The sequence below is a fragment of the Schistocerca serialis genome, chromosome 3 (genome assembly GCF_023864345.2).
Source record: "Schistocerca serialis cubense isolate TAMUIC-IGC-003099 chromosome 3, iqSchSeri2.2, whole genome shotgun sequence".
Lineage (NCBI taxonomy): Eukaryota > Metazoa > Arthropoda > Insecta > Orthoptera > Acrididae > Schistocerca > Schistocerca serialis.
In genome coordinates, this window is record NC_064640.1 from 409,799,000 (window position 1) to 409,822,561 (window position 23,562).

Below are 23,562 nucleotides of genomic sequence, written 5' to 3' on the forward strand. Positions count from 1 at the left end.
CACACCGGTGTCAATGTGTTCTTTTTTCCATTTCCAGGACTGTAGATTCTGAATACGGAAAATAGTTCACCAGGTGAAAAATCTTTTAACAGAAACCTGAACTTCTACTGACTGTGTACTGTGTAATGATAGCAGTTCAGTGAGGCATTGGTACTACTTGTATCTGAATCCAGCAACACAGGATCATACATAACCTTACCTTACACATTTCCTGAAAAATAGCTACCATGCAAAGATATTGCACTATTTACTAATAATAATGAACCCCGTGGAGGCCTGGGAAAGGAATAGGCCTCCGGTATGTTCTGCCAGTTGTAAAAGGCGACGAAAATAACAAACCACTAATAGGGCTAACCCCCCTTTTAGTGTGATTAGTTGGTTCAGGACAGAAGTAATGAAGCCTCGGACAAGCGCTGTCATGGTCGGGGACGACGCTTGAACCCTATGCCCGTCCACAATGGTAACCACACTGCTAACCACACGGCAAATGATTTAAATCCAAATAGAGGTGTTTTGCAGGATATGCTTCCTGCAACCACTCTAGAAGAAAAACAGACAGAGGATGAGATGGTCAGATGAAGCTAACCGACACCTCATGTTCCATTATTATGAAGTAACAAACTTAGGAACCAACACAACTGAATACAGATCACAAGTATACACAACATTTATTACCAGATACCCAGAATTAAAATTTTTAACAGAACAACGACTAGCTGATCAGATTCGTGTAATAATCAAAAATAACAGGATACCCCAGTCAGAATTAGAAAACATCAAACAACAAGTACAACAAATACTGGAACAAAATAATGTGCAATCAGAAGAAGAAGAAAATACAGTAATGGACTCAAACAACCCAGAGCAAACAAACAAAGAACAACATGCGTCAATTATACAATCAGAGGAAAACGAAATCTTAAGACAGCCACCAGAACAAGCACAAATAGAACATGAAGTGACACACATGTTAGATATAGAAGAAAAATTTCAGTTGACATATATAGAATACAAAGACACAAATACAGACATTAGACCATTCTTGCATAGACCATCAAATAACCCACAAGTCGAAACAACTATCAACACAATAATGCACAACAAAATAAATGAAAATGCAACTATGGAAGAATTACAACTATTGGTATATGTAGGAGCACTCACTACACTAAATATACACACTAGGCAGAGATCAGAACCAACCAACACAGAGAAGAAACCCACAAAACCAGCATGGCAACACAGGCTACAGATCAGAATAGAAAAACTGAGAAAAGACATCGGACAGCTAACACAATTTATAAGAAATGAAATATCAGACAAAAAACGAAAGAGGTTAGGTAAAATCTCACAACAAGAAGCAATAGAGCAATTAGATGAAAAGAAACAGAAATTACAAGCATTGGTCAAACGACTTAGAAGATACAAAGAAAGTGAAAATAGAAGGAAACAAAACCAAACATTCAACACAAAACAAAAGAAATTTTACCAGACAATAGATAACACACACATTAAACTAGACAATCCACCAAACATAACAGACATGGAACACTTCTGGAGCAACATATGGTCAAACCCGGTACAACATGACAGACATGCACGGTGGATACAAGCAGAAACAGACTCATACAAGATGATGCCACAAATGCCTGAAGTGATAATTTTGCAACATGAAGTCACCCGAGCAATTAATTCTACGCACAATTGGAAAGCCCCTGGAAATGATAAAATAGCAAATTTCTGGCTAAAGAAGTTCACCTCAACACATTCACATCTAACTAAATTATTTAACAATTACATTGCAGACCCATACACAGTCCGTGATACACTTACACAAGGAATACTTTATCTGAAACCTAAAGATCAAGCAGACACAGCAAACCCAGCAAAATATCGCCCCATAACATGCCTACCAACAATCTACAAAATATTAACTTCAGTCATTACATGGAAATTAATGACACATACAACACAGAACAAAATTATAAATGAAGAACAAAAAGGCTGCTGCAAAGGAGCACGAGGATGTAAAGAGCAACTGATAATAGATACAGAGGTGACATATCAAGCTAAAACTAAACAATGGTCGCTGCACTACGCATACATTGATCACCAAAAAGCTTTTGATAGTGTACCCCACTCATGGTTACTACAGATGTTGGAAATATACAAAGTAGATCCTAAATTAATACAGTTCCTAAACATAGTAATGAAAAATTGGAAAACCACACTTAATATCCAAACAAATTCAGATAATATCACATAACAGCCAATACAGATTAAGCGTGGAATATACCAAGGAGACTCATTAAGTCCTTTCTGGTTCTGCCTTGCTCTGAACCCACTATCCAACATTCTAAATAATACAAATTATGGCTATAATATTACTGAAACATACCCACACAAAATCACATTTGCTATACATGGATGATCTAAAACTACTGGCAGCAACAAATCAACAACTCAACCAATTACTATAGATAACAGAAATTATTGTCTTTGAATAAAAGTGTCATTTCTGTTCGTTTCACTGCGTATTTTTTCAGTTACTTTATGTACTATATTGTAGCAGTTGTTTTCACGTATGGTCAAGTTTCATCGAGTTATGTTACTTGGCAGTGACACATCAAGAGAAAGTTTCCATCATTAAGTTTTGCTCACCAGTGAAGTTTCTCCTTTTCTTATTTAGTTTTATTCATTATATTTATTAAGAAATGTCATTATATTAAAATACTACAGACTACTGAACGTAAATGTTTTGATGTTTCTTTTGGTATCTTTCCTATAACAGAGCCTCGTACGACTACTGAAACTGAACAATCGAGTGGTAGCGATCAGCGAGGAGGAAACAATGATTGTTGACGTGGTGGCACGACTGTTACTTTGGTTTTCGTGTGAGAGGACGCAAATAAAACATTTAAACCAATATGTGCATCATATCAATGTCATACGACCGTTCATGTCCGCTACAAACATAACCGATCTGACGCTTAGGGTGAGCAGCAACCTGCGACAGCCGGCCGCAGTGGCCAAGCGGTTCTTGGCGCTGCAGTCCGGAACCGCGATACTGCTACGGTCGCAGGTTCGAATCCTGCCTCGGGCATGGATGTGTGTGATGTCCTTAGGTTATTTAGATTTAAGTAGTTCTAAGTTCTAGGGGATTGATGACCTCAGATGTTAAGTCCCATAGTGCTCAGAGCCATTTGAACCAAGCAACCTGCGACTGTTTGCTGCTGAAGCTGTGGCGTACGAGAAATTATTGTTGCTTGGTGCCAGTAGGAGTGTGAAAGATGACTTCGACATATCATCTATTTGGTGTGATGAATGGCAGCGAGCTCCAAATGCTGATAAATGTAAGTGAAATAGATGAACAGGAAAAACAATCATCTAATGTTCGAATACGTTGTTAGTGTTGTTCTGCTTGACACAGTCAGATCGATTAAATATCTACGCATACATTTCAAAGCGACATGAAATTTAATGAAATGAGCACGTAAAGTTGGAAGTAGAAAAGGAGAGTTAGTGAGTCCGGTTTATTGGAAGAATTCTAAGAAAGTGTAGCTCATTTATAAAGGAAATCGCTTATACGATAATTCTGCAACCCATTCTTTAGTACTGCTCAGATGTTTGGGATCCCCGCTAGCGCGTTAAAGGAAGACGTCGAAGAAATCCAGTGGTGTTACGCTATGTTTGTTACCGGCGTGCTCGATCGACACGCGGGTATTAGAGAAATGCTTGTGACTCCACTGGAAAGTCGTGAAAGAAAGAGGTTCTTTTCACGACAGACTACTGAGAAAATTTGGAGCATCGGCATTTGCGAATAACTGAAGAGCTATTCTAATGCCACCAATGTATAATTCGAGTACGGACAGCCAAGACCAGGTATGAGAAGTTAGTGCACGTGTGAAAGTATATAGAGAATTTTTTTCTCTCACTCCATTTTCGAGTGGAACAGGAGCGGGAATGACTAGTTGTGGTACAAGGTACCCCCCACCAAGCACCGTATGACGACTAGCTGAGTATATGTGTGGATGTAAATGCATAACTACAGAGATACAGTGATTACTACTGAGTAAATTGTGAACTGTGTACTGTGCTTTAATTCCAGTATGAACTGAGATAGTTTCGGCGAGTGCAAGTGACTTATATCGGTGGGTTGCTGCTGAAACAATTCGTATGCACAATATTAGATTTAAACATTACGAGGTGCGTGATTTGAAGTGATAAAGCTTTGAACTGTATCGTGACACTCAGTGTTCACTGTTTCACAGTTGCTGCAGAGTAGGACATCATACAACATCCTATAAATCTACTCCGTAAATATGTTAGTGCCACGTGTTTCAGATTGTGTACACTCTGGAACTCCAATCTCACGATGTCTAGATCCCCACGACAGTACGTGTGTCATATTGTGTAATGGATCCAGGGACGTTATCTTTAACGCAGAATCGTGAAATACCAGCATTTTGTGTCTCCGTCGCCACACTACCTCGGAGTCCTGAAACAAGATGACGTGCAGTCAGAGTGGAGATTTCTAAAACAGACTGCTAAATAGGACCAGGCTCTCAATCGCAAAGGTAGTATATTACCTGTTTTCCCTTTAAAATAAAATGTTGTCCCACTTACAATATTGCTTAGATCGACGTATTGTTGCGAATTGCCTCAACAATAATAACATATCAAAGTATTGCTTTGCTTCACGTCACTCCCTTGAATTTCTCTGTTAATTTGTAAAATAGTAGTCATATCACTCCTTTATTCAATGCATTTCCCTTTTTCCACAGATTCTCATTTCTCATGTAATAAATAATTCGAACTGTGACGTGGACAGTTTTTCAAACCATCATACGGCGTGCTTGCGAACCTATCATGAATGTGCTTTACTATGACTGGTCGAGAACCGTAGAAAGCGCAGCCCACAGATCTGATAGCTAGTGAATATGTGTTTGACGCTAGTTTGTCGGGAATGTTACGTGAGTTACATGGGTTGGACGCATCAGTGTACTTCGAACGACTGAGTACGTTTCTAGATGGGCACCATATTGTTATTAAAAATTAGGAGCCATATACTTGTGAGAATTATGTTTAATCTTATAGAATATTGTTTATTTGATTTCTCTGATGTTGATCTTCGCATGCTTCAGTGAGGGTACAGAGCGTGTATACTCGTATCAGTGCAGTTTTATTGGTTTTGTGTTGGACAGCAAATTTAATTTCATTCCTTTGAACACAGAATCCATCACATTGTATTAATCACTCTTTACTCTTTCTTCATTTTTCCAGCCTTTATCTCATATCTGCACATGGTCGGAACGTTATGCTAAATTTGGCAATTTTAATAGGTAGGGAGTAACTGGATGTCGTACCTGTCAACACCCTTTCCCTCAGGGACGAAATTAGTGCATCCTCGTCTGTTTGCCGTCTTCGTGTTATCCCATGTGAAGTGTGAGAACCTTTTTCGAAATCCTTGCGAATTGTGTAACTGAGGTGGGACATGTGCACCATCCCGGTATTTAGCTAGGCGGATGTGAGGAAGCGCCTAAAAACCATTCACAGGTTGGCCGCCACCACGGCCTTCGTCGTTAATCCGCCGAGCGGATTCGATTTGCAGACGATGGCCTCCCCTCCCTCCCTCCCTCACGAACACGCACGATAATTCGCGTATCTATTCGGCCGAGTGTTAATCTTTCTTGACTAACACAATTTAATTTGCACTATTCAAAATTAAGCCGACCATCTCGTTGTGACATACGACCAAACTACTCCGAAAGAAACTGGTGTAGGCATGCGTATTCGAACAAAGAGATATGAAAAAGGCAGCATATGGAGCTGTGGTCGGCAACATCTATGTAATAGAAGTGTCTGGCGCAGTTGTTGGATCGGGTACTGCTGCTACAATCTCAGGTTGGCAAAACTTGAGCAAGTCTGAACGAGGTGTTAGGCCGTGTCTTACGTGAGCGACTGCTTCAGGCGACAAAATACTACCACAAGTGCAGTTACGGAAGTGTCCTATGTGAGCGACATCTGTGTCGCTGCCTGTCTCCCGCTGAAACTGGCGACGTTTGAATTCAAACGTGTTTGAATCTTGTCGCTGCAGCACTCGAGACAGAGAGCGACAGCCACGTGTCTTCTCGGCAAAGCAGTGGTGCGGACGCGACGACAGCTATGAATTACTTAACGTCTGATTTTAAGAAAACTATTCCATGAAAAAAATTGATTCTTCCGCAACCTGTAGCTTGATATCTTCAAACGATAAAAGTGTGAATTTATTTCTGCGTGCTGTCATTTCCAAAATTCGTCGTTTCGATATCTTGAACCTTTTATGAGATACGACGATTTTTACGACCACTTGATTCCCGAAGCGCAGGAAAGCTTCTGACGCGCTGCGAGCGACCCGTCCGCGGATATAACAACCAATATCTCAAAAATGGAAAGAGATATAATTCTGGTCTCAACTTTAAATACAATTTAGATATATTGGTTACATTTCATACACAAGATCCAAAGAAGAGCGGCGCGTTTCGTCACCGGGTTATTTGGTAACCGTGATAGCGTTACGGAGATGTTTAATAAACTCAAGTGGCAGACTCTGCAAGAGAGGCGCTCTGCATCGCGGTGTAGCTTACTCGCCAGGTTTCGAGAGGGTGCGTTTCTGGATGAGGTATCGAATATATTGCTTCCCCCTACTTATACCTCCCGAGGAGATCACGAATGTAAAATTAGAGAGATTAGAGCGCGCACGGAGGCTTTCAGACAGTCGTTCTTCCCGCGAACCATACGCGACTGGAACAGGAAAGGGAGGTAATGACAGTGGCACGTAAAGTGCCCTCCGCCACACGCCGTTGGGTGGCTTGCGGAGTATCAATGTAGATGTAGATGTAGAATAATATATGGCCTTAAATGAACTATACGGAAAGTCTACACAATGTGATTTTACCTCTGCAAATTCTTAAAAATTTCGTGCACACATGTACTCAATTTCGTGCATCACAGTAACTATGGCGAATAACGAAAATAAATTCTGACCTTTATCGTTTAAAGATATCAAGCTACAGGTTGCGGAAGAATCACATTTTTTCACCGAATAGTTTTCTTAAAATCGGATGTTAAGTAATTCATAGCTGCCATCGCGTCCGCTCCACTGCTGTGCAGAGAAGACACGTGCCTGTCGCTCTCTGTTGCGCATGCTGCAGTGACAAGATTCAAACGCGTTTGAATTCAAACGTCGCCAGTTGCAGTGGGAGACAGGCAGCGACACAGATGTCGCTCACGTAGGGCACTTCCAAACCCACACCTGCGGTTGTGTTTTGTCACCTGAAGCTGTCGCATGCTGTCACTCGCTTCTGTCGCTCACTTAGGACACAGCCTTATAGTCGGCGCACAAGCGATGGGATACAGCATCTCTGAGGTAGCGATAAAGTGGGAATTTTCCCGTACGACCATTTTACGAGTGTACCGTGAATATCAGGAATCTGGTGAAACATCAAATCTACGACATCGCTGCGGCCGGAAAAAGATCCTGCAAGAACACTGCCAACGATGACTGAAGAAACTCGTTCAATATGACAGAAGTCCAACCCTTCCACAAACTGCTACGGATTTCAGTGCTGGCCCATCAACAACTGCCAGCGTGCGAACCATTCAACGAAACATCATCGATATGGGCTTTTGGAGCTGAAGACCCATTTGTGTGCCCTTGATGACTGCACGACACAAAGCTTTACGCCTCGCCTGGGCTCATCAACACCAACATTGGACTGTTGGTGACTGGAAACATGTTGCCTGGTCGGACGAGTCTCACTTCAAATTGTATCCAGCACATGGACATGTATGGGCAGGGAAAAAACCTTATGAATCCATGGAGCCTGCATGTCAGCAGGGGACTGTTCAAGCTGGTGGAGGCTCTGTAATTGTGTGGGGCATGTGAAAGTAAAGTGATATGGGAACGCTGATATGTCTAGATATGACTCTGACAGGTGACATGTATGTAAGCATCCTGTCTGGTCGCTTGCATCCGTTCATGTCTTCTTGGGCAATTCCAGAACGACAATGCAGCATCCCATACGTCCAGAATTGTTACAGAGTGTTTCCAGGAATACTCTTCTGAGTTTGAACACTTCCGCTGGTCGCCAAACTCCCCAGACATGAACATTATTGAGCGTATCTGGGATGCCTCACAACGTGCTGTTCAGAACAGATCTCCACCCCCGCGTACTCTTACGGACTTACGTACAGCCCGGGGATTCATGGTGTCAATTCCCTCCAGCACTACTTCAGACATCAGTCGAGTCCATGCCACGTCGTGTTGCGGCACTTTCGCATGCTCGCGAGGGCCCTACAGGATATTATGCAGGTGTACCAGTTTGTTTGGCTCTTCAATGTAGAATAGAATGACGGTGCACTGTTTGATAAATTTCAAGAAACAGTAGAAGATCCTACCCATTCCAGCTGCGAGGCTTCAAAGCTCCTCTTCTGTGCATATTAGATGCATCAAGTCATTACATGAGTGTTGGTCACGATTTAGATTTTATACTTACGAACCGTTGTCTTGTATTGTTCTCATGTATTTAGCTGAAGGCTACTGTTTTGCAGGTCACTGATGACGAAGAGGGAGAGGCAAATTATTCCGAGAGACTTGCCGGCGGCTACAGTGAGAGTGAGGGAATGGCGGATACAGCATCTGTAATCAGCAGCCCACACTTCGAACCAGAGGGCTCGTCAAGCATTGCCGGGAACAAGGTAACACGTAGCTTACAAAGTTTTCCTGCTCAGTTTTCAGTACTGCTACACTGCAGAGCAGTTGTGGGAAACGACGTCATCGTGGTCATTGTTCAACACTTACAGCAGGTCAGAACACATTATATTGCATGCTTGTTTCTGCAGTAGAGACAAGGGTCTCGGCGCCCTTTAGTGAGGAGCAAGCTGTAATCAAGAGATCTCTCCTGTTACGTCATGGATTTCATTGCTGAACTGCCAATTGTTCTAGAGTTTGTTGTTTGTATGGCACAGTCCTCGGGTTCTCATTCTCTCTTGCCTGTCCCGTAGTACAGTCTCCACCATAAGCAAAAAATTAATAATCTTAGCACTGTTAACTGCTTAAAATTGTAGACATGATTGTTTCAATTCTGTCATATCTAGCCTGCTTCCGTAGTCGAGATCGCCAATGCACGCTTGTGCAATGGTTCTCGACCCAGAGGTAACCGGTTTCACTTCTTGTGGTGAAAAGAAATTTTCATCGCCAATGTTTGGCTGACAAGGGAAGGAGAGCTGCTGGCACACAGTACATGGTCATCAGACTTTACACCAATGTTCTCTGTTAAATTCTAAATCCCTCTGCAGTGCCTCATGCAGTGAGGGTATGTGACACTGCTGATGATGATCTGTGTGACGCATGGAGACGTTAAGCTCGACACACACCCCCTCTGCCCCCATCCCTGTTAGTGGTGTATTCGAGAGTAGACTACATGTCAGCACCGGGTTTCGTTCAATAACACGCAAGCATGACAAACTCTTCACAGTCATTCACTCAACACAGACACACGTTTGTCACTTGATAACAGGTCAGAGTGAGGCGGCAGCAAGTCATCTGCACTAGAATCTTGTCCAAGATGGAAGAGTCGAGCAGTGGATGTGCACCAATAAAGAGTCCGTTGCTCTCTTTATACAAACACACTAGCCAGTGGGCCTAGCTCCCCTTACGTAAACAAACCCTGTAATTTATCACCATAATATAAAAATCTGCTCACTCAATCTCTTCGTTTTGTCTACAAGATTGTTACTTACGAGACAAATACTTTTAGCCGTATGGTATAACTGTCATCTTAATGACCATAATTTATTATCCAGAATTGTTACCATCATACGAAGTTATCTTTATGCAAAGGTAATCTTAATTATCACAATTTATGATGCATAAAATGGCGGCCTCCTGTCCCCCACTCGTGTAAGACATTCCTATCCGTCCACCATCACCACCCAACTGCTACTCACTAGGGTACCCAACATTATGTGATGGACTTAGTATTCATGCTCTACATGTGGATCGATCAACAGCAGCACCAGCAGCAACAAAATCAGATATTAGCAATTTCGCTTTTGCAATTACCAGCAGAGTATTGGGCCCAATAGTATTTGCTGTAAGCACATCAACATATGAGACTATTTGCAGTCTTGGAGTAATTTGTTACAATTTTATCGATTTTCTCACAGTATCCCACAAATACTGACTTTTTGGAAGACACATGTGAATATAGAACTGTAAATGCTTAACAACTACCGCCACAGAGCATTACTTAAGTTAACACACAGATATCCTAGTAGTTGAATGTCTAACATTTTGAACAATTACGAGTACACACCTGCTATGTACAAATTCTATGTTTCACTGTAAGGAAATCGCACAGCATTTCTACTCTGTTACATAGACAGGGACGTCACTATCACGATGCCTTAGTACCAACGTTCGCTATGTGGCCTCTTGAGGAACTTGTGCTAACCCCCACACAACTTTATTAGCATTAGTGATACCTATATTTAACGTAAAAACAGCTGCCACCACTGCTGGGATGACTGGGGGAGGGTAGACCACCATTTTCTGGGTCACAAATTATAATAATCAAGATTAGACTTGCATAAACATATGTTGGGAGAATGGCGGCAATTTTGGGTCAAATTATGATAATTAAAAGGACGGTTCCAACATGTACAATGAAAAAAATGATGTAGTGTAATGTCGCCTCGTGTGCCGACGAGTGCTACCTCGCCTCTCGTCGCACACTGGTGCTGCCCTGAAGTGCTCTTTATGGCTACTGTCATGCATCTGATGGTCGTGCCGCTGCTACCGGCACATTGCAGCGCTACTTGCGTTTCCCTCATTGTATTCGTGTTCATATCACAATGCCTCGGCACACGGCCATTCCTGAAATAAGAAATTAAAATCTACCCTTCGCCGGACACACATGCGTAGGAAAGCAGCAGCTGGAAGCTGGAAAAATGATCCTCTGTGATCAACGAACACCACAAGCGACCCCCCCCCCCCCTCCCCCTGACACCTTCCCATCTACAGACACCTCCCCCTCCCCTCCCCACACCTACTCACGTACAGACGTTTCCATGCAGGCTGGCCAGCTGCAACGGGGAAAGATACATCGCTTATCCTCACGCTGACCACCACTCCAAATAGAAATGAATTATTCGAGAGTTCGCTTCCATTTTGTAGCGATGTGCAATCTGCATACCTTATCTGATCAAAAGTATCCAGACACAGCGTTAGGTTCGGAAGAAAGGGTGAACCATTGGCTGCTAAACACTTAGAAGAACGCCAAAGAGAGCGCCTACATTACTCATGTGAGCACCATTTATTAGAGTATTGCTGCATGGTACTAATTTTCACTACATTCTTACCATTCACAAATGTTCTATTAAACCTGCAGCCTTCATGATACGCAGCATGTACAAATTTCGCCTCTCTAATTTTGAAATGCAATTTTCTAATTTTCACCAGCACTTCCCTCTTTCTGTAACTTTTACATTACAATTTGGCAATCGTCTAACAGCGTACTTATCCCTCGTAATTTTGTTATAATGATAAACTGCGTCCACATCTACGATATTGGCGGTTTTCTTTGATAATGACAGAAAAGAGTCTCTGTATAAAACTAGAAAGTAAAACATATAAGCAGGAAGTAATACTCGTATAATGCCCAGAACATACTGCTTTAGGTTTTTAACAGTTAAACCTCTCCATGACCCATAACACTTCTCTTGCAACAGCATATACCACGACTCCGCTACTGTCACTCTTCGTTGGATCTTCTCTCGACATCTTCTATCAATATGACCTAGTAAGGGTTCAGACTGACGAGCACGACTTACAGCTTGGTTGAACCAGTGTTTTCTAAGACATTTCTTTCATTGATGGATTATATTTTTCCTAAAGATTCCTCCAACGATCCTCAGCAAGGCATCTACTTTGGCTTGTATGTATTCATTGCACTTTAGAACTCCCCAGGTGCTTACTTCCAGACATATTACAATGGCTACCGTTTCTAGTGAATTGTCGTCGTTAGCAGCATAACAGAAGAAAATGTTCAAATGGCTCTAAGCACTATGGGACTTAACATCTGAGGTCATCAGTCCCCTAGACTTAGAACTACTGAAACCTAACTAACCTAAGGACATCACACACATCCATGCCCGAGGCAGGATTCGAACCTGCGACCGTAGCAGCAGCGCGGTTCCGGACTGAAGCGCCTATAACCGCTTGGTCACAGCGGCCTGCTATAATAGAAGGATAGTGGGTTTCTTCGCCTATTTGTATACAATAGTTACATTTATTTACTGCCATTCCTTGGACCAGTTGTCAATCCTATGCAAATCGCTCCAGCCTATTGGAGTTGCAGCCCTTCTGTAAATAACAGCCTACATCTAAACACATATTCTAGGGGCCTGTGTAGAGTGAGTGGTGGGGATACATTGTAACAGTATTATGGATACTTTCTCCTATTCCACAGATGAGTTTATCGAGGAAAACATTATCTATATGCCTCCTATTCGCCGGCCGAAGTGGCCGAGCGGTTCTAGATGCTACAGTCTGGAGCCGCACAACCGCTACGGTCGCAGGTTTGAATCCTGTCTCGGACATGGATGTGTGTGATGTCCTTAGGTAAGTTATGTTTAATTAGTTCTAAGTTCTAGGGGACTGATGACCTCAGAAGTTAAGTCCCATAGTGCTCAGAGCCATTTGAACCATACCCTATTCTCTTTTATGATATCTACAACAGATATAGGTTTTTAATGGCAAGAATACAAGAGACTAGTTCTCCAGAGCAATTTTCATAGAAGACTTGCTGCTGCATCTATAATTATACTGTTCTTAGTATAGTATTTGCACGATAACGGATTTCGACTAGAGTAGAGCATGTCTTACCTCCACACAGACACTGCATAAACTGCTGTTACAGAGAAAACATGACATTTCGTAAAATTCACTGTATTGCCACTTATTTTTGAATGGTTGGAGTCATTCCTATTGGTGGTGTATTTATTCCACCCTGACATTCCCATCCCTTTACCCAACATGGTTGTGTGAGAACTACATCGTCGTTCCTCGATGGCATTACATTTAAGTTTTGGGAGCATACCTCTCACATTTTCGAACAGGGTTACGCTGTAGTCATCACCATCCAATTTATCCTTGGTTTTATGAAATTCCTTACGATATCCCTGTGATTATATTTCCCTATACTCAGCAGCATTATAACCGAACAATCCTTTAGAGCTATTGATCCGATCTGCTACATCGTTTATTTATATTGATATGTGACATTCATCGTTCATTGCCCGCATCTCGTGGTCGTGCGGTAGCGTTCTCGCTTCCCACGCCCGGGTCCCCGGGTTCGATTCCCGGCGGGGTCAGGGATTTTCTCTGCCTCCTGATGGCTGGGTGTTGTGTGCTGTCCTTAGGTTAGTTAGGTTTAAGTAGTTCTAAGTTCTAGGGGACTGATGACCATAGATATTAAGTCCCATAGTGCTCAGAGCCATTTGAACAATTTTTTTCATCGTTCATTATAACGTAGAATGTTCTATCAGTTAAATACCCTTGGACCAAAGACGTAAAATGATTCAGATGTTGTTGTGGTCTTCAGTCCTGAGACTGGTTTGATGCAGCTCTCCATGCTACTCTATCCTGTGCAAGCTTCTTCATCTCCCAGTACCTACTGCAACCTACATCCTTCTCAATCTGCTTAGTGTATTCACCTCTTGGTCTCCCTCTACGATTTTTACCCTCCACGCTGCCCTCCAATACTAAATTGGTGATCCCTTGATGCCTCAGAACATGTCCTACCAACCGATCCCTTCTTCTAGTCAAGTTGTGCCACAAGCTCCTCTTCTCCCCAATTCTATTCAGTACCTCCTCATTAGTTATGTGATGTACCCATCTAATATTCAGCATTCTTCTGTAGCAGCACGTTTCGAAAGCTTCTATTCTCTTCTTCTCCAAACTATTTATCGTCCAAATTTCACTTCCATACATGGCTTCACTCCATACAAATACTTTCAGAAACGTCTTCCTGACACTTCAGTCTATACTCGATGTTAACAAATTTCTCTTCTTCAGAAACGCTTTCCTTGCCATTGCCAGTCTACATTTTATGTCCTCTCTACTTCGACCATCATCAGTTATTTTTCTCCCCAAATAGCAAAACTCCTTTGCTACTTTAAGTGTCTCATGTCCTAATCTAATTCCCTCAGCATCTCCCGACTTAATTCAACTACATTCCATTATCCTCGTTTTGCTTTTGTTGATGTTCATCTTATACCCTCATTTCAAGACACTGTCCATTCCGTTCAACTGCTCTTCCAAGTCCTTTGCTGTCTCTGACAGAATTACAATGTCATCGGCGAACCTCAAAGTTTTTATTTCTTTTCCATGGATTTTAATAACTACTCAGAACTTTTTTGTTTCCTTTATTGCTTGCTCAATATACAGATTGAATAACACCGGGGATAGGCTACAAACCTGTCTCACTCCCTTCCCAACCACTGCTTCCCTTTCATACCCCTCGACTCTTATAACTGCCATCTGGTTTCTGTACAAATTGTAAATAGCCTTTCGCTCCCTGTATTTTACCCCTGCCACCTTCAGAATTTGAAAGAGATTATTCCAATCAACATTGTCAAAAGCTTTCTCTAAGTCTACAAATGCTAGAAACGTAGGTTTGCCTTTCCTTAATCTTTCTTCTAAGGTAAGTCGTAGGGTCAGTATTGCCTCACGTGTTCCAACATTTCTACGGAATCCAAACTAATCTTCCCCGAGGTCGGCTTCTATCAGTATTACCATTCGTCTGTAAAGAATTCGCGTTATTATTTTGCAGCTGTGACTTATTAAACTGATAGTTCGGTAATTTTCACATCTGTCAACACCTGCCTTCTTTGGGATTGGAATTATTGTATTCTTCTTGAAGTCTGAGGGTATTTCGCCTGTCTCATACATCTTGCTCACCAGATGGTAGAGTTTTGTCAGGACTGGCTTTCTCCTGGCTGTCAGTAGTTCAAATGGAATGTTATCTACTCCGGGGGCCTTGTTTCGACTCAGGTCTTTCAGTGCTCTGTCAAACTCTTCACGCAGTATCATATCTCCCATTTCATCTTCATCTACATCCTCTTCCATTTCCATAATATTGTCCTCAAGTACATCGCCCTTGTATAGACCCTCTATATCCTCCTTCCACCTTTCTGCTTTCCCTTCTTTGCTTAGAACTGGGTTTCCATCAAAGGTCTTGATATTCATGCAAGTGGTTCTCCTTTCTCCAAAGGTTTCTTTAATTTTCTTACCCCTAGTGAGATAAGCCTCTACATCCTTACATTTGTCCTCTAGCCATCCCTGCTTAGCCATTTTGCACTTCCTGTCGATCTCATTTTTGAGACGTTTGTATTCCTTCTTGCCTGCTTCATTTACTGCATTTTTATATTTTCTCCTTTCATCAATTAAATTCAATATTTCTTCTGTTACCTAAGAGTTTCTACTAGCCCTCGTCTTTTTACCTATTTAATCCTCTGCTGCCTTCACTATTTCATCCCTCAAAGCTACCCATTCTTCTTCTACTGTATTTCTTTCCCCCATTCCTGTCAATTGTTCCCCTATGCTCTCCCTGAAACTCTGTACAACCTCTGGTTCTTTCAGTTTATCGAGGTCCCATCTCCTTAAATTCCCACCTTTTTGCAGTTTCTTCAGTTTTAATCTACATTTCATAATCAATACATTGTGGTCAGAGTCCACATCTCCCCCTGGAAATGTCTTACAATTTAAAACCTGGTTCCTAAATCTCTGTCTTACCATTATATAATCTATCTGATATCTTTTAGTATCTCCAGGGTTCTTCCATGTATACAACCTTCTTTCATGATTCTTAAACCAAGTGTTAGCTATGATTTAGTTATGATGTTTGAGATAGGATGGTTTTATAATTCTTCAGCTTTATGTGCAGTTTACCGGACATGCATGTGTGTGAATTCCTATGGGACCAAACCGCTGAGGTCATCGGTCCCGGACATGTATGACAAGGGCTCTTAGTATTAACAGCGGCTGGCATTCCAAACATGAAAGTAGATCAGACGATCATGGCAGTGGAAAGTTTGTGCATTATCAATAAAAAAAGGTGACGAAAGTCATGGGATAGCGACATGCACATATACAGATGGTGGTACAGGGTACAAAAGGGTAGTGAATTGGCGGAGGTGTCATTTGTACTCAGTTGATTCGTGTGAAAACGTTTCCGACTAGATTACGGCTGCACGACGGGAATTAACAGACTTTGAACGTGGAATGGTAGTTGGAGCTAGACCTTTGGGACATTCAATTTCGGAAATCGTTAGGGAATTCAGTATTCGGAGATCTACAGTGTCGAGAACAGCAAATTTCAGGCATTATCCGTTAGGTTACTGCTGCGAAATTTGGTGTTAGTCGGTTACGGCTGCAGACGACCGACGCGAAAGCCTTTGCTACCAGTACGACATCGCCTGCAGCGCGTCTCGTGACCATATCTGTTGGACCCTAGACGACTGAAAACCGTGGCCTAGTCAAATGAGTCACCATTTCAATTGGTAAGAGCTAATGGTAGGGTTCGAGTATGGCGCAGACCCCACGACGCCATGGACCAAAGTTGTCAACAAGACATTATGCAAGCTCGTTAGGGCTCCATAACAGAGTGGGCTGTATTTACAAGGAGTGGACTGGGTCCTCTGGTCCAACTGAATCGATCATTGACTGGAAATGGCTATGTTTGGCTAATTGCAGACCATCTGCAGCCATTTATGGATCTCATGATCCCCTACAACGATGAAATTTTTATGGATGACAATGCGCCATGTCAGAACATTCTGGAAAATTTGAGCGATTGATTTGACTTCCCAGATCGCCCGACGTGAATCCCATGTAAGATGTATGGAACACAATCGAGAGGTCAGTTCGTGGACAAAATCCTTTGCTGGTAATACTTTCGCCGTTATGGACGGCTGTAGTGGCAGTATGGCTCCATATTTGTGCATGGGACGTGCACTGACTTGTTGAGGCCATTCCACGTCTAGTCGCTGCACTACTCAGGGAAAAAGGTGGTATCCCGTAACTTTTGACACCTGAGTATAGTGTCAATCGGACGTGCCTAGCTGGAAATACGAGTAGCTCCCACAACAAATCATATTGCTCCAGCACAGAGGACCGCTATCCATTTCTGTGTCTGTGTTGTGACCTGACTCCAGCCTAGGCTTTGCTGATTATAAATGAATTTATGAAGTACCATTACTAAAGGAACGTATTGGTAAGCTACTATTTGCAACTGCACAGTGCTGATTGGTATTTTTCACACTAAGAACCATTATTTGTGATGCATCCTATGTCATACGCTTTTGTGTGGTGCAAACTGTGTAACAGTGTTCTGTAACGTGTCCACTGGGTTAGAAGAAGGCAGCATTGTGCATCCACAAGCTAGGAAGCAGATTGCCGAGTTTTAAAATCTGATGGGATAACTGCATTTAACAACAATTCGGTTGCCGTAGTGGTTAACTTACATGTAGACTATGTGAAACTGCGTTACGCAGACCTCTGCAGTCAAATTACCGAATTTATAAAGTGGCTGGCTAAGGATGAAGATAGTATTAGGGTACGATCTTTATCTACAGTATTTGCCTCTACAGAAACAATCAATAACACAGTCGAATTAAAGGGTAATGCACAGATACAAAACTTACGACTGACTGACAAGGGATCAAATACCGAGACTTTCTGATCCATAGAACGACACTTTCCAGCACAGTTATCTGATGGAGCTGTCAGAACTGCTATGGTCGGGGGCTATTAATAGTACCGTATCCGTGTGAACGACATGTCAGCGCTGCGGATCTATAGTAATGCGACCGAAGTCTGTTTGCAGGAAATGCCCTGCTGTGGAAAACTATGTTAAGGTTAAATGTAGGAGGTTATTGGAGTTTTCTGTCTCCTTTGATTTTACTTTAACATACGGTCCTAAGAACTGATGGATGGCGCTAGATCATCATCAGCACGTTCGTACCTAGGACCCGTGGCTCTACCCTCCATTCGATCCCTGCGAAACCCTACATTTCAGCAGAATAATGCATGACCGCATGTTGCAGGTCCTGTAAGGGTCTTGATAGGAGTCCCAGTATATTTCAAAAATAGTCGTCTTTTATTTTCAGGTTTAGATTTGGTAATTGGTATTGGCAAAAATTTCCTTAATTCATGACTCTTCGTGGCTAGTCATCAATATGATATTATTAGATTAGATTACATTAGATTAATTCTTGTTCCATAGATCATGAATACATTTCGTAATGATGTGGAACGTGTCATTTTAATGAAAGATTTCTTTACATACCATGATTCAATTTCTTTACAACAATTTTTTACTCTCTCTCTTATTCTTTTTTATTTCTCTCTTTCTCTCTGTCACACACACACACACACACACACACACACACACACACACACACGCACACGCACACACACACATTCTTTTTTTTTTTATTTGTTGTTGTGCTCGACTATCGGCGAGGCACGAAAACATCAGTGAATGAGTTTCTTAGTTTTGAGTACACTTACTAAAGAAATATAAAAACAACTATGAGAGTTACTGATTTATGATGCTTAGTTTTCAGTCAGTTCTGAGTATTATTAGTAACTACGCTACAGTCCCTAAACCTAGTTACAGAAATGCGATCAGACGCATTAAGTATTCCACGCCGTAGCAGCCGCGACTTGGAGACACCACCTATGGTCACTTCCCAGCCCGCTGTAGGATCACATCGGTTCGTCTTCTTCCTGCTGGTACTGTAACTGAGATTTGGCAACAAGGCAAGGTATGTTTGGCAACTCTGTGATCGACGAGTTATTTCCTGGTGTGCACGGAGTTTAGCCTCAAAGTTCACTTGATTTTACCTCTCATTTCCATTGAATAATCTGAGTTATTATCGCTTGAGATGTAAGAAAAGATTGTAAATTTACGGTTTTCAGCCTAGGAAAGTCGTTGCACGTGGAAATCGCAGCTAATCTCGTCCTTTAAATAGCGGTTTACGAGTTCTAGCCACTATTAGCCTTATAAGAGGGAGCTAAGACACATACCTCTTCACCAGCTCTGTGGTAACGTGCTGACCTGTAAAAAAAAAAGCGTCTGTTATGGTTTTTAGTTCCAGTCTCACTGAATGTAACGTTTTTATCCCTTCTGTGAAAGAGCTACAAGCAGTCAGTTCCAACATCGATAAGGAAATCACAAGAAAATACTTTCGGCTCATAGTGCAATGGTGAAAAACTTACAATGCTGCACAACAGGTAACGCCTCTTTCCGCTGCTGACAAGCAAATTTTGGGTTTCTAGGTATACATAACTTTATTTGTGAAATGCCACATTTGCATAACTCTTGAGTATGACACAGCATACCAATTAAACACAGACCCAATCAAAATCTAAGTGAGTAGTATTTTACTAATTCATGTAAATAGAGGCACGCTTGTGTACAGATACTCAATTTTATTAAAACAGACTTTCGTCGTAAGGTTATCGTGGGTAGTTTTATTTCATTTATTATAATGCATTGCACAATTTTCGTAAGGTTTCCTTTAGTATTGGTAAAACAATAGTAAACATGAGAGAGAAATTAATCATCAACGATATATGCGAATTCTCTGATGTTATCAATAACAGTCTGACAATGCACATGCAGTTTATTGATTACATGGATGTAGAAAACTTGTTCTGAGTTAAAGCTGTCAAACAAGGTTTGAAGAAGAATAAAATGCCACTACCACACGACTGCTAATGTAGAAAATACTTTTCTGACGTATTTTGGCACGATGCGCTCTCCCCATACATAATACAAAAGTTTCGAGATGCATCTGCTTCCTGGTTGTCTATTAAACATGAAAAGAACAAAATGTCGCAGATGTTAGCCCTTTTTCCACATGTGACTATTTTTGGTTGAGAAGTGAAGGGAATTATGTTCGAAGTTCCACTAGATTGATAACTTCAGCAGACAGCGGAACTGCGTTTTAAAAAATGTGGCAGTGAATGTACTCGAACTCGTGGCATCTTGTCTACAGAGCGCTACGCTTACCATTAACCTACTAGCTGACACCGAGCTACTGCACCTTCAGAACTCAACAATAATTCCTCCAGAACTTCTGCATTCCACAGTGCTGTGAGATAATGCATATGGCCGGGTCTAGACTTCTGAGAGACAAACAGTTACAGCTTTTCTTTTGCACTGCACGACGTTTTCAACAAACAGATCGCGCAGTAGAGTAGTTCACGTGTAAAAGAACACTTCCTATTTAAATTTCTGCATCCTACACTGTTGACAGTTCTGTGTAGGTGGCAATTACGTGATTTTATTTCCGTGATTACAAAATAGGGTCGAATGTTTGCACTGGGTAGCCAAGCCAGCTAGTTCATGGCGATTCGGTCAACCAAGTAAATGAATGTACTGAACATGCTGCAAACCACTACAGGGAGCCTATGTGTCAAAATTCTCATCCAGTGTGGCGTTACAATAGAAAAATGAGCTAGTGAGAAGGGGGTATGGTGGGCTGTTGGGTTCAATCCCACTTCTGCCGATGATTTTTGATAGGGAGAGAGAGATTCTATTCCCTTCTGGCTACGCCAAGTGAAGAAGGTATAATGGCATTGTGGTCTGAAATTCACATTCAACATGATATTCCTTCTCTACCAAGTAGACATTAGGTTGAACCACAATAAAGTCAATCGCCAATAACCTTTCGTATACTAGTTATATATTTCTAGTGATGAAACAAATGCTATGTAGGGTCACAGGACACTTATTCCATCTTTTATTTGAGCTTCTGTGTGTCGATAAAATTGGTTCTGAACTAGGAATGCAACTCAGACCGCCCTTAACGCGGAATTTGATCCCTTCGTGACAATACAGCTCGGCTACAATTTGTTTGTTCAAAACTGCAGATTCCTCAACATCTTGTAACGGAACCTATTAAAGGCTTTACTTAACCGAAGTATGCGATACCCTCCAAATTCAACCAGTTTAACGAGTATTTATGATTATAGAAAAGTTATTGTGTATGTTAACTGTGACTGCAGAACATGTCTCCATAAACAGTCAACCCATTAAATTATACTGAATAACTGACCCACACAAAAGTTAATATCACTTGATCACTGATACAGCAAATGTCATCATGTAAAAACACTAAGTTCATCTTAAATAATTAACATGAAGTACGAAAAATAGTGGCCAACTTACGTATTTTGGAACTCCTTAAATAAAAATCACCCAGTGAAACCTATTTGTTCACTAGGACCGTTTTCACTCAGTATTCACGTAAACACTCCTATTTTAGACGAAAACCAATGTAATTCTTAATAATTCATGTTATTTACTTATTTATGCAAATTAGAGAAGTCAATTGACAAACTTCTAAAAAACGGCCTTTTTGTAACAAAGAATTATTCTGTCAAGTCAACAAATCTGTCTGTCATTTTAATAACCTGTTAAATAATGTCACTCGATATAAATTAATAACTTTTCTGCACAAATTACGATAACAGATGTGCATGTGACTTATAAACTAAACCTCTTTTTAGTAGTTCTATGACAGGGTTATAAATACACTCCTGGAAATTGAAATAAGAACACCGTGAATTCATTGTCCCAGGAAGGGGAAACTTTATTGACACATTCCTGGGGTCAGATACATCACATGATCACACTGACAGAACCACAGGCACATAGACACAGGCAACAGAGCATGCACAATGTCGGCACTAGTACAGTGTATATCCACCTTTCGCAGCAATGCAGGCTGCTATTCTCCCATGGAGACGATCGTAGAGATGCTGGATGTAGTCCTGTGGAACGGCTTGCCATGCCATTTCCACCTGGTACCTCAGTTGGACCAGCGTTCGTGCTGGACGTGCAGACCGCGTGAGACGACGCTTCATCCAGTCCCAAACATGCTCAATGGGGGACAGATCCGGAGATCTTGCTGGCCAGGGTAGATGACTTACACCTTCTAGAGCACGTTGGGTGCACGGGATACATGCCGACGTGCATTGTTCTGTTGGAACAGGAAGTTCCCTTGCCGGTCTAGGAACGGTAGAACGATGGGTTCGATGACGGTTTGGATGTACCGTGCACTATTCAGTGTCCCCTCGACGATCACCAGTGGTGTACGGCCAGTGTAGGAGATCGCTCCCCACACCATGATGCCAGGTGTTGGCCCTGTGTGCCTCGGTCGTATGCAGTCCTGATTGTGGCGCTCACCTGCACGGCGCCAAACACGCATACGACCATCATTGGCACCAAGGCAGAAGCGACTCTCATCGCTGAAGACGACACGTCTCCATTCGTCCCTCCATTCACGCCTGTCGCGACACCACTGGAGGCGGGCTGCACGATGTTGGGGCGTGAGCGGAAGACGGCCTAACGGTGTGCGGGACCGTAGCCCAGCTTCATGGAGACGGTTGCGAATGGTCCTCGCCGATACCCCAGGAGCAACAGTGTCCCTAATTTGCTGGGAAGTGGCGGTGCGGTCCCCTACGGCACTGCGTAGGATCCTACGGTCTTGGCGTGCATCCGTGCGTCGCTGCGGTCCGGTCCCAGGTCGACGGGCACGTGCACCTTCCGCCAACCACTGGCGACAACATCGATGTACTGTGGAGACCTCACGCCCCACGTGTTGAGCAATTCGGCGGTACGTCCACCCGGCCTCCACATGCCCACTATACGCCCTCGCTCAAAGTCCGTTAACTGCACATACGGTTCACGTCCACGCTGTCGCGGCATACTACCAGTGTTAAAGACTGCGATGGAGCTCCGTATGCCACGGCAAACTGGCTGACACTGACGGCGGCGGTGCACAAATGCTGCGCAGCTAGCGCCATTCGACGGCCAACACCGCGGTTCCTGGTGTGTCCGCTGTGCCGTGCGTGTGATTGCTTGTACAGCCCTCTCGCAGTGTCCGGAGCAAGTATGGTGGGTCTGACACACCGGTGTCAATGTGTTCTTTTTTCCATTTCCAGGAGTGTACAAGCAGCAAGAAGGGTCGGGAGCGGAGTCTGAATGTCACTTTGGTAAAGTGTATGTGTGTTATTGTTCCAGGTGGATAAACATTGCAAAGAACATGTAAAAGAAGTGCTACTTTGTGTTGTGTCATTGTCTTTGGTGGATAGTGGAATTAAGATGGCCACCAGAGTAATAAATATTTGAAGTTTAAATATTTGTTGGTTTCGCTCATTATTTATCATCAAAAGCACATCAAAAACACGGGACCTCATCTTTTTACACCTAGACAACCAGATTTAGAGCCAGCATTAGCATCGAGACACAGCAGCGATCCCGCAAGCAGCAGCGATTACCACAATGCATTTTAATGGCGCCAACCTAACATCAAGTGCTAACAAGTTCCGTAAATGGGAGTGAAATAGTGCGATTATAGCAATATCTACGACTAGGCGACCATTATAATCTCCACATATTGCACGTGAATGGATTCGAATCCTCGCCCGGCTCTAAGGATTTC

The 23,562-nt window shown here is 42.4% G+C and overlaps 1 protein-coding gene across 6 annotated transcripts in view; it reads left to right on the forward strand.

Moving 5' to 3' along the window:
• The window catches only part of LOC126471625 (uncharacterized), a 142,062-nt gene that overhangs the window by 94,603 nt on the left and 23,897 nt on the right, over positions 1-23,562 (forward strand). For 4 of the 6 annotated variants that reach the window (XR_007586356.1, XR_007586357.1, XR_007586358.1 and 1 more), the window contains one exon: positions 8,593-8,739. Coding sequence is in view for 3 of the 6 variants with exons in the window: in XM_050099861.1 (XP_049955818.1) it covers positions 8,665-8,739 (75 nt within the window). In the remaining 3 variants the exon portion in view is untranslated. Of the gene's footprint in view, positions 1-8,591; positions 8,740-23,562 lie in introns of all 6 variants that reach the window. The other 2 variants (XM_050099859.1, XM_050099860.1) reach the window with 1 other exon arrangement.